The sequence below is a fragment of the Kryptolebias marmoratus genome, linkage group LG3 (assembly GCF_001649575.2).
Source record: "Kryptolebias marmoratus isolate JLee-2015 linkage group LG3, ASM164957v2, whole genome shotgun sequence".
Classification (NCBI taxonomy): domain Eukaryota; kingdom Metazoa; phylum Chordata; class Actinopteri; order Cyprinodontiformes; family Rivulidae; genus Kryptolebias; species Kryptolebias marmoratus.
In genome coordinates this window covers 91364-109231 of record NC_051432.1, presented here as the reverse complement: position 1 = coordinate 109231, position 17868 = coordinate 91364, and the positions used below count along the sequence as shown (strand labels likewise).

The following is a 17868-nucleotide window of genomic DNA, read 5'->3' as shown; positions in this document are numbered from 1 at the left end:
TATTTGGCTCATTTTGCTGCAGAGTTTTTCCAGCAGCTGTTGGTCACTTTGTACCCAGACTTTCCAGCCTTCCTGCCCGTCTGCTGTAGCTCTGTGTGCTGCCTGATCAAACATGGGGATACAAAGTGACCAAGAGTCATTCACAACAGGGTTGTTAGGGCTGGGCGACACCAACAAAAATTAATATCGCAGCTTTATCACGATATACGATATATCTCAGTCTTTTTAAATCCTCCTTTTAGTCACTGTATTATTGTTTAATTTAACCCTAGAACCTAATGCAGCTGTTCTCACACTTGGATAATAAAACAACAACACTCACAACTGTCCTCTCACATAATCCGACAGCTGGAGAGACTTTTAATCAGTCCATCTTCAGAACTAGCATTAATATGCAATCTGTCAAACATGAAGACAGTCTTCTGACCGGTCACCCCACAACATTCAGGCACCATTTGATGCAAATCGACTACAGAAATAGTAATCGCAAACATAAAGTGAACTCAATCTGTTCTCATAAACACAATACAAACACATGAGCGAAGCACCCGACATCAGAACCATATTAGATGACCAGATTAGAACAGCAGCTCATGTCACATAGTGAACACGGTCATTATAGGTGACTTAGGTTTAAAATAAACACGACTCGTTCTGACCAGAAGCTTAATAAAATGACCAATGTTAAAGCATAAAGACCTGCTCCAAATATACTTGGAGAGGCTACGAGACAGCAGCACAGGAACCAAAATAAACCTGTTGGCGTTGTGTCTGACAGTTTTATCAGGTTATTGTTAGCTTAAGTCTGTGAGTCATCATATAGCACACACAGCCACCTGAGTTTCCTCAAAGACGCAGGCAAACAAGTCACTTTCAGAAAGTCCAGCATAATTCTGCTGGAGATGAGCTAAAAAGCCGAGCCAGTCTCAGTAATAAACCTGCAGGGAGCGTAATTACTGGGGGAGGGTGCTCTGCCAGGGTTTTTGGGAGGGGACGGGAGTGAGCTATGATGCATTTGAAGAAGCTGGGAGAAGCTAGATGCAGATGCTAAAAAATAGCTGTTAAAGGTTATACTCTATATTTGTGACATAGTCATTTTTGATAAGGGAAAACTTGATATTGTGAATACACTTGCTATATTACACAGTCCTGTGTATTGTAGCCTTTTTACTGAACCTGGTTGTACCTACACACACACTTGTTTCTGGATTGTCTTCAGTAAATCCTGTGTGTTGTAAATTTTGCATCTTGACTTGGTCGGCTCAGCTCTCAAACCTATGTGTGATGCGCTCAAATTATTAAATGAGCGAAATGTTCCTGGTTTGGGTGTAATTGTGTAGCATCTGTACAGAAACATCAGTAGGCTGCCGCATATCCACTCGTGAGTGTTGCCTAATGTTAGAAAGTCTACATCTGCATGTGTGTGTGATGTTTGGAAGGGCAGAGAAGGCCTAGTTGTAATGAGCACACTTAACTATTGATTACTGTAAATGCTAGAAAGTGTGCACGGGTAAAAAAATAAAAAATTATTGATATTGAAATTGAACAACCAGTCTGGGTCCAAATAAGACTTCATTTGAGTCTGGGTCCGAGCTGGGGATCGGCACTGTTTTTTTCGAAATTTCAAAGTCTAGTTAAAATATTTATATATTTATTTTTACACCAGCACCTGGTAGTGACAAGTTGTTTTCAAATGGTGCATTTCTATTAGGAGTGCTTTTTTAAAACACAACACTGAACACAGAGTTGAATAAATGCAGGAGTCTTAGCTTAAAATGTCTGTCCCTAATTTGGCTTGTGGTACATCATTTGGAGACCCCTGCTATACTGTATCTTGAACAGTGCTCTGCTTGGATAGTTTTGCCCTTTTCTAACACATTGAAAAAGACTAAATGTTCTTCCTTATCAGTGCTAAATACATATTCAGTTGCATCATTTCAGCAACCAGCTCACGTGACAAAATGTTGACCGTTTCCTACAGATTATTTTTAACTCTGTCCAGTAACTCAGCTGAAAATCTTTAAAAACGTCAACAGATTGGAAACTAAGAGGCACAGAGAGGTTTGTGATGATTCTGACATTTAAGCAGTGAACGCTTCAGACCACCAGCAAAACCACATTTCATCTGTGCTGCATTTATTACAGAGTCACAGCTGGAGCATCCATATTTAAACACCTGCAGTGTGTGTGAATGTTTGAGCCACTGCCGAGATGAAGATTGTAATCACACAGAGTAAAGGTGTTCCTCCTCCTCCTCTTTTGTATTTAGATCCACGTGACACGGTTGCTGCCATAATTCAGTTTTATGCCCGCACCTGAGTGCTCGTTCTCAGAAATCGCTGTAGATGAGGTGAAACATAATCTGATCACCACTGCAGAAGGAAAAGAAGAAATCAGCCAGATTTTGCTCTGTGTGTTGATGATGTCGAGGAACTTCTGTTTACACAAAGATCTGAAACCAATCCTGCCTTACAGGCAGGACAACAGAGTCAAAGCTGGTTTTTTCTGTTTTATCTTGTGCGTCTTTGTGGCTGAATTCAGGTCAGAAATTCAGCGAAGACATTTGATCCCCTGAAGCTGGGCGGGTGTGATGTGGATCTCTTAAGGCCACAACAAAAGCAGCAACTTTAGACTGGAGCTCTGAGAGTTTACAGTATTAAATGAGAGAGTCTCCAAACTAGAGCTGCCAACCCCAATACTGTTCTTTGTACTTTTACTCAGGACCATTTGTTCATAGGAATTTCTGCTTTTTACCTGTCAAAGAAAATGTAAAATCAGTTGATGTTTGACTCTTATCAGCAAGCGGTTTTAGAGATTACCTACAAAGTTATTCTGTTTTGATTATTTCAAAAAAATATCACTTTTTGTGAAATATTTTGTCCTTTCTTCTTAGTTTGCTATAAATACAACTCCTACACAGTCTTGAAAAGTATGATAAACAAGAAATAGTCTGGAAAATCATTTCTTTTCAGACTCTTCCTTTTATAAGGATTTAGTATAAAATATAGACATGGAGCACTGTGCAAAAGTTTCAAACCAGCCCTAATTTTGTTATACTTCTTTGTGCAAATTATTTTCCCTTTTCTGCATATTCTGCAGCTAGTGAGCCACAAGTAACCTAAAGCGTAATAACATAATATTAACATAACATAATATTAACATAACATAATAGTTTCACAAAACAAATCTCATGTTGTGTTGACAAATACTTTAAGACCATAAAATCATTACAAAAACAGGTAAAAAATTTCCCCTGTTTTTTCCTGAAGCAGCAGTTCCTTTTATGAACAGAAAAGGTTTCAACTTGAGTGTCAGAAATGGCCGACAATTGATCAGAAAATCTGGAAATCTGAGCCTGGGAAAAGTCTGTAATTTTGAAATGAAAAAGGGCATAAAGATGAAGTGTAAGAATATCTGTGTTATCCATCATATTAGATTAGGTTGTTAGGAATAGTGAATATTCTGCAAGGGGTTTATGAAACAGGGTACTTGAAGAGCAAAGGAAATCTGAGCTTTTAATATAAATATAATTAAAACCTACAGATCTTCTTATAAATTCTTATGGTGGAGTCAAACTAACAACTACCTGGAGTAGATTCATTTCAACAAACAGAAGACAGCCTTTAGGTGTAACACTTCACCGTCACATTCTTCATCTATCTGCCAATTTATTATAGAAGATCCAATTTCTAGTATGTTTGACTAATCCATGAATTCAATAAACATCAAGTGAAGATGTTTATTTTTGCAACCTTGCGTTAAACTGTATGAAGAAGAAACACTTCTGCTGTTTTCATTTGAATTATTTTGTATGTATTTCACTGGAAGTGTATAGGCAGCTCTCATTATGTAGGTAAAAAGTCACTTCCTACAGTCCTCAGACTTGTGTTGTCTCCTCAGTTTCAGATGCAGACGGCAGTGAGGGGGGCTTCCAGCTGAAGAAAGAACATGCCCTGCGGGTGCTGGGCTACATCAGCTCCTGGACACAGAGGTAAGTGCTGCTTGGACTGGTTTCCATAATGATGCTCAAATAAACCAGTGTTTGTGCTTGTTTTACTGTTTTCTGTTTGAAAGTTTAGGGTTTGCAAAAACTGTAAGACCTGCAGCTCCACATCTGCTTCACTTTGATATGCAGAATACTGACAATGAAGGGGAACAAATCTAAGAATTTTAACTCAACATTATTAAAAGGTTTCTTCTTAAAACACATCTTTTTAGCTATTTTGAAGAGGGGTTCTTTGGAAAAGTTATGAACAGTTAATATCTTACCTGTGGTAGATGGCTCTTTGATGGCCTCAGTTTGGACAAAAACGGTTCAAGTCTGACCGTTAAGTCTGGAAGAGCTTCACTCATGGGCTGAGGGTGATGATGAGAAAGGTGAGGGATCATCTCACAGCTACACAGGAGGAGCTTGTTGATGACCCGAAGACAGTTGGGACCACAATCAACAAAAACATCATGGATAACACACTACACTGTGATGGATTGAAATCTTGTAGCACAATTAAGGTCTTTAAGAAGGCATATATACCGTATTTTCACGACCATAAGGCGCACCGTACTAAAAGGCGCAGTCTCAGTTTTTTGTGTGCCATTACTGTATTGAACACACACATAAGGCGCTCCTGATTATAGGGCGCGGGTTTTATATACAATCTACGCCCACGGTGTGACTCCCTGGGATGCCGAAGGTGAGCGGCACCTCGTCCATGTTAGTGATGTGGCTGGGCTGGATGTGTTTGCTGCAGTAGGAGCGGAAGATTATAATCCGCTGGAAGTTTCTGCACTACCGTAGTCCTGGTCCGGATGGAAAAATGGCACAGTTTCATGAAACGAAAGCACCGAGATGGACCTCCTTGGAAATGTTCAATTTTCATTTCTTCTGCTAGCGTTACTGCTTTTAGTCGAATGGTGACCGTCGAAACGCTTCTCCCACTTGTTCTTTGCTCGATGATCTACTGCTCGAGTCTTTCCTCCAACTCGGGCCACCTCGCCTTATTTCCGCAGAAGCTCAGCTGCGTCTTCTTGAACTGTTGGAGCTTGTTTTTCAGCTTCCTCCACTTGCGAACCATGGATTCATTAATCTTAAATTCTCTCACGGCTGCTCGATTTCCATGTTCCTCCGCGTAGCTGATGGCCTTCAGTTTAAACTGTGCTTCATAAGCGTCTCTTTGCCATTTTCAGGGTTGTTAAAACAACGATGTTCTGCATAACACACATACCCGTTCTTCTACGCCCACACTTCCCCCTTTAACGTTCTCATGGTGTTCTCTACTACGTCTGCCTTACAACAACAACACACGCACACACAGGGCGCACTGCACTATAGGGCGCGCCGCACATTTTGAAGAAAATCTAAGACTTTTATGTGCGCCTTATGGTCGTGAAAATACGGTACCACTAAACATAGATGTGGTCTAGTGCTGTAAGTGTTCAATCCATTACAGCACAGAGTGTTACCAATGGTGTTCTTGGGGATTGTGGTCATTCTGATGGTCTTTTGTAGTTCCTCCATTTCCAGGTAATGTCACCAACAGTTGGCAATTTCTCACCAAGCTTCCTGCTGATGGTCTTGTAGTCCAGTCTAGTCTTGTTTCAGATGTCCTTTGACAGCTCTTTGGTCCTCCCCATGGTGACGGAAAGGTGGTACAAACAGATTCTGTGGCCCACAAATTACTGGTACATAACCAGTCTGTGGGCACCAGAATTCAGGTTGGGTTGTTTGAGATCAAAAACCTTATTTCCCTCAATGATGTGCAAATCAGTTCTTTACTTTCATAAAATGTATTTTTCTCTGCATATTTTTGTTGGTATTTTGTCTTTATTAAAATCAAACTACCATAAAAATAGAGACTGCTAATGTTTTTTGTAATACATAAATGATGTTCCACAGTCCTTTGTGAGACCTTGGTTCATCTTGTTTTAGAATAAAGCCATTTTTGTTGCTTACTTACCACTTCTTTACTCCTCTGTGTTGTTCCTGCAGGCAATGTCTCTGCTGCTTCAAAGAGTACAAACATTTGGAGGTCTTTAATCAGCTAATCTACGCTCTCATCAACCTGGTCATCGCTCAGATCAGCAGCCTGAGGAACAGACTCTGCAGTGCCCAGAACCGCACACACAAAGGGTCCGGGTCTGAATGGAGCAGGGACGAGTTAGCACCCAGCTCCCTCCCCCAGCCGACCTTGCCGGGGGAGGACGAACCTGTGAACGTGGAGAGAGACTCTGCTGAGGAGGATGCAGACACACCTGACTTGAGCCAGAACAAGACTCAGAGTCAGGATCAGGGCTCCATCCGCACAGAGGAGGCCCGGGTGGAAGCACCGAGACCTGGGGGGGGCGGCAGCGAGTCCAGGGAGGGTGAGGATGGCGCTGCAGCTGGCAGTGACGTCAGTGACAGCCAGGATCCCTTCGGCTCTTGGACCACAGAGGAGAGAGAAAAACTGCTGCTGTGTGCTGCCAAGATTTTTCAGATCCAGTTCCCCCTCTACACAGCCTACAAACACAACACACACCCCACTTTAGAGGTAAGGAGACCCTGATCACTGATGTGTTCTTCATTATTGAACCGCATCCCTACTGCTCGATTGTTCTGCTGCACATATAATGCAGCAGTATTTAGAGTTCATTAGCTGTTATTATCAGACTTACAGGTCATAAAACTTACACAGTTGTGTTTAATGACTTGTATTTTCCAAGTCCACACATTTTTAAGCCTTTTTAACAAACAGCTGGTGCATCTGTAGCTAAATATAAGACCTACTAAGGCATACCTCTGCTTGATGAAAGGTGAACTTTTCACAAAAACAGAACTCCTTCCAACAGACTTGCATCCTTAAAGTAAGTTGTTGTTTCTTCTTGCAAGAATTGTTTCTTGTAACTTTATGTAGAGCTGCACAAACATCATCGCTAGGTGACGAACTCCCCCAAGATTACAGTTATTAAAACTCAAATGTTCTGACTCGTGAGAGCTGTTCAAATGTTCCTTTGTGTAATTGAACACATTCCTCTCCATAACTAAACTCTCAGTTGGAAACTTTAACACTTTTTTACAAAACGGTTACAAAAAATTCCACGCTGTGACGTCCCAATCTGCGTTGGTCTGTCAGAGTTGGGCTCTTTGTGTCCTGGCATTAATTTCCATAAAAATACACACTGTTTTTCCTCTCATTTAACTGTGCCTTCACAGAGATACTGTTTGATTAGCATCAAAGTTTAAGGCACACATCTTCTTTTGTGGGGGTTTTGAGAATTACACAAATGTGCTAAATTTAAATTTGTGCCTGCAAAAAAAAAGTGCTGTTGTTGAATTCAGTCCTAAATGTAAATATATGTTCTTGTCACAAAATGCTATAAAAAGGTTTGTTAAAATGATGTAAGATTCATCTCAAAAATGTGTTTGCAAGTAATAAAAACCCATCTAATATTTTAATCTTAAAGTCCCTTGATCAAATAGTATGTTTCTTCAAAATGCAAACAAAACCAAGCTCCAGGAGGTAAACATTTGTTTTTTTGCTGACTGGATTAACTAAGCAGCATTTAGACAAACTTTGACTTCCAATATAGGACGTCTTCTAACTCTGTTGTGTCCATGTTTGTCTAATTTTCAGGACATATCTTCACACGAAAGCAACATCCTCGGCTCCTTCTGTGACATGAATGTAAGAGTTATTGCTTTTTTTTCCTGACTTTGGTCTTTCCATGATGCCAATTCTGCATTTTTGCAAATTCTTTTATGAAGTCAAACCAACAGGAGGAAGGAATTTTGTGAAACTTTAATTGAATTTAGTCTTGTTCTTTTAATTTTTCTCGCCGGTTATATTTATTCATTTCTGAAATGGCTTTTATTGATTTGCACGAACAGCTCTGCTCCCTGGCCTGACAGCTGCAGCGTTTGCACAGCAGGCGAACACAGGTGGGGGGGAGGGGTGGTCTAGAAAGCAGATGCTGGCCTACATCACGTTCAGATTTGCTGAAACAGACGAAAAACACGACGGGCCTGCATGTGGCCAACGCTGTCACGTGACCTCTGAAGTGGTTGCTGTGTGAACATGAGGAGGAAATGAGCTGCAGCAGTTTACATCGGGGGAGGGACAGGTTAATAAGAGAAAAGTACAGAAAAACACTTTACTTTGGACTGGGGAGGAGATTACTTCAGCATTAATCCACATCCGGCAGCAAGTCTTTGCTTTATTAGCTCTAATATTCTTGTTTCCTGAAAATCAGTGACAGCAGTGTCCTTCTCTTGAAATGGACATGGAGACATTTTGTGTCCGGATAGCGGAGCAGACATCCGCTCATTTTCAAATGACCCTAAAACTTGTAGTTAGATGTAGTGTAGACCAATTGCTGATAATTAAAAAAAACAACCACATTTTCAATAAAGAGTTGTAGATAATTTAAGATCTGATAGCTTTATGGCCGAGATTTCAACTTTTCTCTGCTTAGTTGATTAAAAACACTAAATTTGATTAGCTTGTTAAACCGATGGGCGTGTGAAACTGATGGACCCGGTATCTGCGCTTTCTGTCGCTGTTGGGAATGAAAGGCAGCAGGACCCGGTTCACCTGGTGTCTTTGGAACCGGAGTCTGCTCTTTAAGCCTTGCCTACTGGTGGTGATCAGAGGGCTTGGTGGCCCACCGGTGGTGCCGGTGTGATGGCAGCCTCACTTCTGTCAGCCCGCCCCAGGGCAGCTGTGGCTACAATGTAGTTTACCGCCATCAGTGTGTGAATGATTGTAGTGTGAAGTCCTTTGGGGTCCTTGGACTAGATAAAGTGCAAGTCATTTACCATTTCTGGGGGCTGTAAGTCTTACTTCCTCACATGCAGTCATGGTCTTATCTGAGATGAATTTCTTATTTTTATCAAGAGAAATGTCCAGTTTGTTTACATGGAGGAGGCGAGGCTTATAACTTGTGCTGGAACCAGCCGACAGGGAAACTAGTCCCGTTACGGCTTCAACTTCCAGTTCCCAGCTCTTTGAGTCTGATGTCAGTGTTGGGTTTAGATCCAAGGTCTGATAGAGAGGTTATCTGTGCTCTGGCCTGAGGAACCTGACACTGGGGCAACTCGGTGTCCAAAAATAAAAACCATCATATGAACGTTTCCACTTGCTTCTGTCAGCCCGGTTGTGCTGCGTGACTCGATTTGAATGCATTTCATCTCGTGCACTCAGCTGGTTTTGATATTCAGTGACTTCTAGTGTGTTTGAAGACCTTCCAGAGCTTGAAGTTATTATTTTACACAGAAACAGAAGCTTAAAACGTCTGTTCTGGATAACCGCCAATATCATGTGATCAGAAATAACAGAGATTATTTTTCATGTTGTGCACACAAGCCTTGTATAAATAAAAGCACAAAATTGTGTGTTCGATAGTTATTGAGCAAAAACTAATGAAAAATGCAGATGTGTTTCAGCCAGAGGCGGGTTTACTGCTAGGTAAAGGTCAGCGATTGCCTTGGGCCTCATAAATACCTAATAAACTTACAGCCCAGATTAATTTTTTTTTATTTGTGCTGGTAAATTTTGTTAAATGAGTATTTAGAATAAGTACAGTCCTAAAAGACTTTGAAATGATAAATACATAAATGCACCCCCCCCTTCTGACACATTAAACTGTTCCACAGTCAAAACTAAAAAACAGAAGAGAAAAGAGGAAAGGTTTTGGCTAAACTACAAAGCTAAGATTTTTTTTTTATATATACTTCAGCTGCTAATAATACAAACCTAACAAGGAGCTACAACAAGACACTATTTTCCAGATCAGACTTTTCTATGACCAGTTGATCTTTAGAAATCAGGGCAGCTCATATATGATTTTTAGTAAGTGTGTATTTGTCATTTTCTGCCGTGGTAGTTCAGTGGCCAGTGTTGCCGTCTCATAATCCTGAGGCTGCAGATTGGAGCCCAGGTTACATTGGGATGGACATACGGTGTAAAACAGAGTTCACTCGCTGTGGAGACCCCTTCAGAAGGGAGCAGCTGGAAAGAGAAGAAAAATAATGTGTTTTTCATTTTATACAATATAACAATAACTGCTTAACTTAAATAAACAGATTTAACAACTCTTAAAAGAACTTGTAGACACGTTGCCTACCGTGAGCTGGTTGTAGCAGCTGCTGCTGCATCTTCATTTTCTTACTTGGTAATTGATTAAAGGGACAGTCCAATCAACTTTGAAGTGGTGTTCTGTCTAATAGTTATCAGTAGTTAGTACCTTAGCAGTCCTGACATCAGTCAAAGAGCACAGAGTGTGGAGGAAGAGACAAAAGTCTTCATCCAGGCTATGCTAATGGCTTGTCAAACTACAGCCTTCTTTTTTAAAATTTAAGCTTATTAAGCAATTCTTTCTCATAGCAACATAACAGTGACAATGAATCCTTAATATACAGTGTCTATAAAATGTCAGTTTTCCCCTTGGATGTTTTATGCTTTTATTGCTGTCACACTATTCCATTTTGTTTAGAAGACACTTAAAAACAGCAACAAAGTGCTGTACAATAAAACAAACAAGCACACTAAAACAACTCAAACAAATAGATAAAAGCAGAGTAGAGTCAAACTCATCTCACACTGGGTTTTTAAACGAGATATAAAAACAGAAAGTAAGGTTCCTAACATGCAGTGGAAAACCGTTCCAGAGTTTTGGACCTGCAGCAGAAAAATCTCCACCTGCTCTGAGCTGCATCTCGTCCTTGGAACCATTAAAACCATCAGGTGTGCTGACGACCATAAATCAGTCATGGTCAATATGAATTGGTCTTTTTGACAAAATTAAGACAAAAAAATAAAAATAACTCCTCATTGATGAGGTAAAAACTGATTCCTACAGAGAAATAACATGTAAATAAAATGTATTGTAAAAAAAGATAACTATTCACCCCCTTCACATCAGTATTCAGTAGAATCACCTTTGACAGAAATCACAGCTCTGACTCTGTGTGGACAAGTCTCTGTCAGTCTCACACATCTGGACTCTGAAATTTTACCCCATTCTTCTTAACAAAACTCCTCAAGCTCTGGCAGGTTGTGTAGAAAACGAGCCCTTTTCAAGTCAAGCCACAAGTTCTCTATTGGATTTAGGTCTGAGCTTTGACTCCAGAACATTGACCTTGTTGTCTGTAAAGCAGTTCTCTAGTTTTAGCTGTACGCTTCGAGTCGTTAATTTGCTGGAAAATAAATCTTCTCTCAAGTCGTAGTTCTTTTACAGACAGCATCAGGATTTCCCTATATTGTGTGGCATTCCTTTTACTCTCTAGCTTTACAAGCCTTCCGGGGCTGACTTTTAAGAACCATTCCCATAACATGATGCTGCCACCACCATGCTTCACAGTGAGGATGATGAGTTTAAACAAACTAATGGCGCTTTCATCTTAGTTTTCTCCAGAGTCTTCCTCTTCTCCACTCTCCCATAAATCTCAGACTGATGAAGAACCAGGACAACAGATGTTGGAGCTCAGTCTGTCCCATCTCACCTGCTGAAGCTGGACCTCCTTCAGAGAGCTCCCAGGTGTCTTGGTGCTCTCTCTCACTGTCCTCCTTCTTCAGGGGCTCTCAGTCTGTGAGGACGGCCTGCTCTTGGTAGATTTACACATGTCCCATTATCCTCCCATGTCTGTACTTTGTGGCAGGCCTCAAAATAACTAAATCTGCCTCGGGTTTCTGCCTCGAGAGTCAAATTATGTGATGACTGAGAATCAAGATGCTCACTATTGCATTTCAACAAAGCTTTAAAATCGAAAGAAATTAAATTAAAATGTAATAAATGATGGTAAGATGTAGAAAATTGTAGAAAATATAAAATTGCCGAGTAATTCTAATCTTGTCTTTCTTGTTGGTGTAGAATTAGAATAAAAAGATTTGACTTGTAATTTTTTGTTAGTTGAAAAAAAAAATAGAAACCAAATAAATGTATTTATTTGAGATGTTTTGACAGATTATTTAAATGAAAACCGAGTTGTCTTCAGCAGTTTAGTTCTGACCTAAATGTTCTTGGTTGAGTCGTGACTCAGAGCCAGAACTGGATGTCATCGGGGGTTTTTGTTCTCATGTTCATTGTTGGCTCGTTGCATTGAGCACATTTCTTTGTTTAGTGAAGTTCCTGCCTTTTGTCAGCGCAGACACGGTGACAGAGGTTCAGCAGCTGCTACTTGAGTTGCTTCTTTGCTTCTTGCTGGTGGTGAAGGATCAGAACCAGTTTTCTCTTTTTTCTGTAATTGGACTGAATAACCTGATACATTGTCTTTTGTTAGGAACCTGAATTCAGTTTAGGCATGTGCTGGGATGAGATGTTCACAAGATAACCATGAGCAAAAATATCATTGCTCCACTGTATTACTAAAATAAAACAAAAATGTAAAAATACATCACATGATTTATTTGCATTATTTAACAAGTGCAATTACTATTACATATGCTGCATAAATAATAACACATATTTAAGTGTTATTTTGTAGTTACAGTAATATAATTATATAAAGTAAAAGGTATATATTTATGTTTTATTTTTATTGCACATATATAAATGAGGAGGCAGCAAACACAAGTGAACATCAGTTTCAGCTTTTTCCTGCACCCAGGACAGATTTAAATCGATTTGTGATCGTGTTAGCTGCTGGATAAAATGTACAACCAACCAACCGTGTTTCTTTTAACACCATGGATCCCCCCCCCGCCAACAGGTTGGAGAGGGGGAGCGCTGCTCGGTGCTGTGTGTGACTGGGGAGGGAACAAAACAAACGGATTTGTCTCTGATATCTTATTAAAAACATTTAAAGGCACGGAATGACAGAAAAATGTGGTGGTTTAGACATTGTGACTTTTTTTTTTAACGCTGGTTTACCTTGAAACTGGTAATTGTCAAAGTCTGCTTCAGCTTAACCGAGTGACGCTGCTGTTCTTCTGGTTTGGTTCCCTGCAGACTGAAGAGACGGTGCTTCAGAGAGCACTGTGATGTCCTCAGATGATCGGACTTTGACTTGTCCTCAGTTCCAACACAATTCTATTAGAAACACATATGAGTTTTAGTTGAAGATGATCCTAGTAAACTGTTTTTGTTCAGATGTTGTTGTATGCCCAGTTGAGTTGGAGTTTTGATGCGTGTTCCTCTGTGTTTGTGACCAGGATGTGGAGGTGCCTCTTCACCTGCTGCGTTACGTCTGCCTGTTCTGCGGGAAACACGGCCTCTCCCTGATGAAGGAATGCTTCGAGCTGGGCACTCCCGAGAGCCTCCCCTTTCCCATCGCCCATGCCTTCATCACCATCGTCTCTAATGTGAGTGTCATCAAGTGAACGGTTTCTGTCTCAGTTAAAACAAAACTTGGATTACAAGGGTTTGAGGTAAATCATGACTAAAAGCGTTTTAAAAAGCACAAACCGGTCAGTTCTAATGCTCCTGAGTTTATGAATGAACACTTTTCTGTTGAAAAATTTCTACTTTAATGTAAATTAAAGGCCTGGCATTGCTTGACGAAGGACATATCACTGAAAAAACCTATGTTAGTTTTAAACTAAAAACATCTTCTGAGCAGGAGATAAAGTTTGTAGCTGTTTTGGTCGAACCTTAAAAGTAACATTCTGCCAAAACTCATTTGATAATGGGAGATCTGGTGAGCTGTGTTCGTGCTTGGAGTATGTGCTGAGGATGACTCTCAGCTACTACCACATGAAATTGTAGCTCAATATCTGTAAATTTGAATAAGTCCCAGGCATTTTTGAGCTGGCTGAGGTTGATAAGCTTGTGGCAGCCATCTTGAATTGGGTTGACTTCAAATGTTAATTAGTTATACACATTTATGCAATGATTACTTTATGAGAATTATGTTAAAACCCCTCCAGTGGTTCATAAGGTTGTTTTTTATGCTAGCAGACAGATATGAGCAAAAACATTATCTTTTGTCATTAGCAGGAGGCAATAACTCCAACATTTTGCCTAATAAACTAATGTGTGTAGTTTGTAACAACCTGATTTGATGATTATTAATTTGTGTTGTTTTGTCTCTTCCACAGATAAGAATATGGTTGCACATTCCTGCAGTTATGCAGCACATCATACCGTTCCGCACCTACGTAATACGGTGAGTTACAGAAATAAATGTTTGTTTAAACCAGGAGGGGGCACGCTGGCGATTTTTCACAATCGTTTTGTTGGCAGGAAGATGATAATCTGCCACGCTGTCCGTGGTGGTGAATTTATCTGATAAGATCCAACAAAATTTACATGAAAATGTCTGACAAAAACGGCACACCTGGACACTTATATACATGTATCTGACTGGTTCTTCTCCCCTTTTATATTCAATGAATAGAAGCCTTCAGTTGAGTAGCTGAAATTTTGTTGAACACATAGTTGTCCAGCTTCCCCACTCAAAGTCTGGACAACATAATGAAAGCCATTCAACCACCCTTGATTTTCTTATTGTTTCATTGTTGCACCTTTAAATGTTTAATCAAAGTGTGAATATTAGCTGCCTGTTCACTGTCTAATGAAGTGAGGATTCTGCTCCTCAGCTTCTCTCCAACTCTGTCAGTGAACCTTTTCCATCCGTGCCCTCTCTCCTAAATACCAAAGTGCCACACGGTTGTTGCTAGGAAGAGCCTCTGTCACCATAGCAACAGTTACCGGGCCTCCAGTCAGCTTCTTCCCACGTGATGCCAAAGGATGCAGCGTTCTCTCAGGCCTGGTCATGTGACACAGATGGGCTGATGAGCTGCTGCCTCGTTGCTTCTCCTGTTTTGCACAAGAATAAGAAAAACTAAAAGGATAATCCCCAAATTTACAGTCAGGCTTTGTGCTCTAAAATGTTGTTTTATTTATCTTGCTGAGAAGTTGATTCTTTTAACCATCCTTAGCATTTAAGCAAGACTCCAAAGAGCAGCCCAGACCAGCAACATGTGATGCACAAGATATTATATCCCATACACTTTAATGGAGTAGCAATAAGCTGAAAAACTGAAATTAGTAATGTTCTAGTGTTATTCATAAACTTTGTGGGCAAGCTACTTATTCTCTCTAATAAATTTGGTGGCTTTTATACCTGATTTGTGTGCAATTTTACAAGAAACATTAAATAAATGCTTCAGACTTTTGCCATATAGTGCATGTTACTTTTAGACTTCTCTGTATTTTTCTTAAAATTGCTTTTAGAGCTGTTTACTACAAATTCTATTTTCAGCAAAATGGTATTTTTCTAAATGGAGTAGAGACAAATACAAGGTAAAACTCTCAAACTCCTCTTTACCCTCAGGCAGTACTGCTTCAAAACCATTGTGTTACTATATTCAGTAAAAGCATGTGGTCTCAGGAGCACCTTCAGAAATTATTGTCACTTGGTGCAACCCATCAAACATCCAGAACTGAAACCTGAGCTGTATTATGTAAAGAGGAAGACAAATATTAACTCATCTCATCTCAAATGGACAGAAAGACACTGGAGTCTTTTTCTGTGGTCAGACGAGTAGATTTCTGCTGCTTTTTCAGGAAAAACAGATGCTGAATGCTACGTGCCAAAAATAAAAACAGTTCTTTATGGCTGTCCCCAGTAAAGTGTGTAAATGTCAGCCTGTGTGAGATAGTATCATGGGTGCAGCAGTGTCTGAGGCTGACATGTACAGTCATGGGGGAAAGAAAATACATGCTTTTTTAATTCTAGGATTTGCAAATAAAGACGTTTGAAAAATGATCTGAAGTGTACAAACACGAACACCAGATTTCATCATGTCATCGTTAATTGAACATTAACAAAAACAAAATGAAAAAGCTGTGCGTTAAAGCCAAATTCCCCTTTTCTGTTTCCATAGGATTTAAGAGGTTTGGTATCAGCCAGGGGCTGCTGACTAAATATATTGATTAACTAGTGTGAGCACCTGTATAAAAGCAGGGGTTTTAGCAGTTTTTTGGTCTTGAGCATATGGAGAAAGTGTTTTCTTTCAAAGCAGATGGCGTCACAACTGAGGTTTGTAAAGTTGCATCTAAATGAATCACAAGACTTCTGGAACAATGTTCTTTGTGCAAATGAGACCAGAGTTGAGACGTTTACCCATAATGCACAGCACTGTCTGGCAAATAACAAACACAGAAAATAAACACAAACACCTCATACCAACTGTCAGCACGGTGGTGGAGGGGGAATGATTTGGGCTCCTTGCAGACATTGAGTCGACCATTAACTCTCCTGTAGACCAAAGGATTCTAGACTCAAATGTGAGACCATCTGTCTGACAGCTGAAGGTTGGGCTGAACTGGGTCATGGTGCAGCAGAACAATGATCCCAAACACAGCAGCTAATCTACAACAGAACGGGTCAAAAAGAGAAGAATGAAGGCGCTGCAGCGGTCCAGTCAAAGTCCAGAACCTCAGCCTGACTGAAATGCTGTGGTGGGACTTCAGAGAGCTGAACAGAGACAAATGTCTGCAAACCTCAGTGAACTGAAACAACGATGGAAAGAAGAGTCTTTTAAAATTCCTCCACAACCATGTGAGAGGCTGATGAAGCCCTCCAGAAAACCATTACAGAGTTATTGCTGCTAAAAGAGGTTCTGCCAGCTACTGGATCGGATCGTGGGGTGGATTTAGTTTTTCACTCACAGCTTTTTTCATTTTGGCTTCATTTTGTTTAATAAATAACAACATGGTGGAATCTGTCGTGTGTTTTTGTTCACTTAAGGTTTGATTTGAGATATTTTAGAACCTGGTAAAGACCAGATCATTTTGTGTCCTGAAAAACTAGAACTGAAAGAGTTAACTTTTTTTTTCCCCCCTAAGACTGAATGTGTGTAATTGTAGGTGATTCGGTTCTGGGATGTCTCACATCTTGAATTACTTTGAGTAAATAAAGTTTTAAAACTGTTTATAAAAGTGCTAATCATGATGCTAGTTGTTTTAGTTCACACTAAACATTTTCAGTTCGCACATTTTTGGCAGCAATAGGAAAAAACAAAACATTTTTCTGTAGTTGTTAATTTGTGTCATGTCCTGGCACACTGATAAATTATTCAAATCCTTCCCCGTCATATTTTAATTTTAGTATTGAGCATGGAAATAGTGTTTTGTTGGCGGTTATCCCTCTGACTTTGGAGGAAATGTTGGCTTTCTGTCTGCAGGTATCTGTGTAAACTGTCAGATCAGGAGCTGCGCCAGAGTGCTGCTCGCAACATGGCCGACCTGATGTGGAGCACGGTGAAGGAGCCGCTGGACAGCGCGCTGTGCTTCGACAAGGAGAGCCTGGACCTCGCCTTCAAATACTTCATGTCCCCCACCCTCACCATGCGATTGGCCGGACTCAGTCAAATCACAGTGAGTCACATGTTGGACACAGGGAGAGGGGAACCATCAGGAGGGAGAATGGGAAGGTGGATGGAGAGACAGGATGGTGGACATAAAGCCTCAAATATATATTGAAAGAATTTAAAATATATTTTTTCTGTGAATACAGCTTGCAGAAACATCATTTATTACTTTTCATCTGTTATTTTCTATGAGCTGCTGTGCATGATGACGGGGTGCTGAGGGGGGAGCTGTGGTGTTGAATGAGGACATCTGGACAGCAGGACAGTGGGGAGGTGTGCTGTAGGAGTGACAGATAGCTTCAATGTGGAGGTGGGACTGCATCAAGGATCAGCTCTGAGCTCTAAGCTCAACTGTCCAGGAAAACAGAGAGTGTGGTAAAGAGGTGAAGAAGAGAGTCCAGGCAGCATGGAGTGGATGGAGAAATGTTTCAAGAGTGATTTGTGACAAAAGGGTGGCAGCAAAGGTCAAAGGAAAGGTTTACAAGACAGTGGTGAGAGCAGCTGTGTTGTATGGTTTGGAGACAGTGGGACTGACAAAAAGACAGGAGACAGAACTGGAAGTGGCAGAGCTGAAGATGTT

General features: G+C 40.5%; 1 protein-coding gene across 4 annotated transcripts in view; it reads left to right on the top strand.

Moving 5' to 3' along the window:
• usp34 (ubiquitin specific peptidase 34) overlaps nt 1–17868 on the top strand; it is a 68274-nt gene that overhangs the window by 6200 nt on the left and 44206 nt on the right. For all 4 annotated transcript variants that reach the window (XM_017433760.3, XM_017433762.3, XM_017433759.3 and 1 more), the window contains exons 2-7: nt 3901–3991; nt 5987–6527; nt 7611–7661; nt 13125–13274; nt 14010–14077; nt 17103–17295. In XM_017433760.3, the coding sequence (XP_017289249.1) occupies nt 3901–3991; nt 5987–6527; nt 7611–7661; nt 13125–13274; nt 14010–14077; nt 17103–17295 (1094 nt within the window). The remainder of the gene's footprint in view (nt 1–3900; nt 3992–5986; nt 6528–7610; nt 7662–13124; nt 13275–14009; nt 14078–17102; nt 17296–17868) is intronic.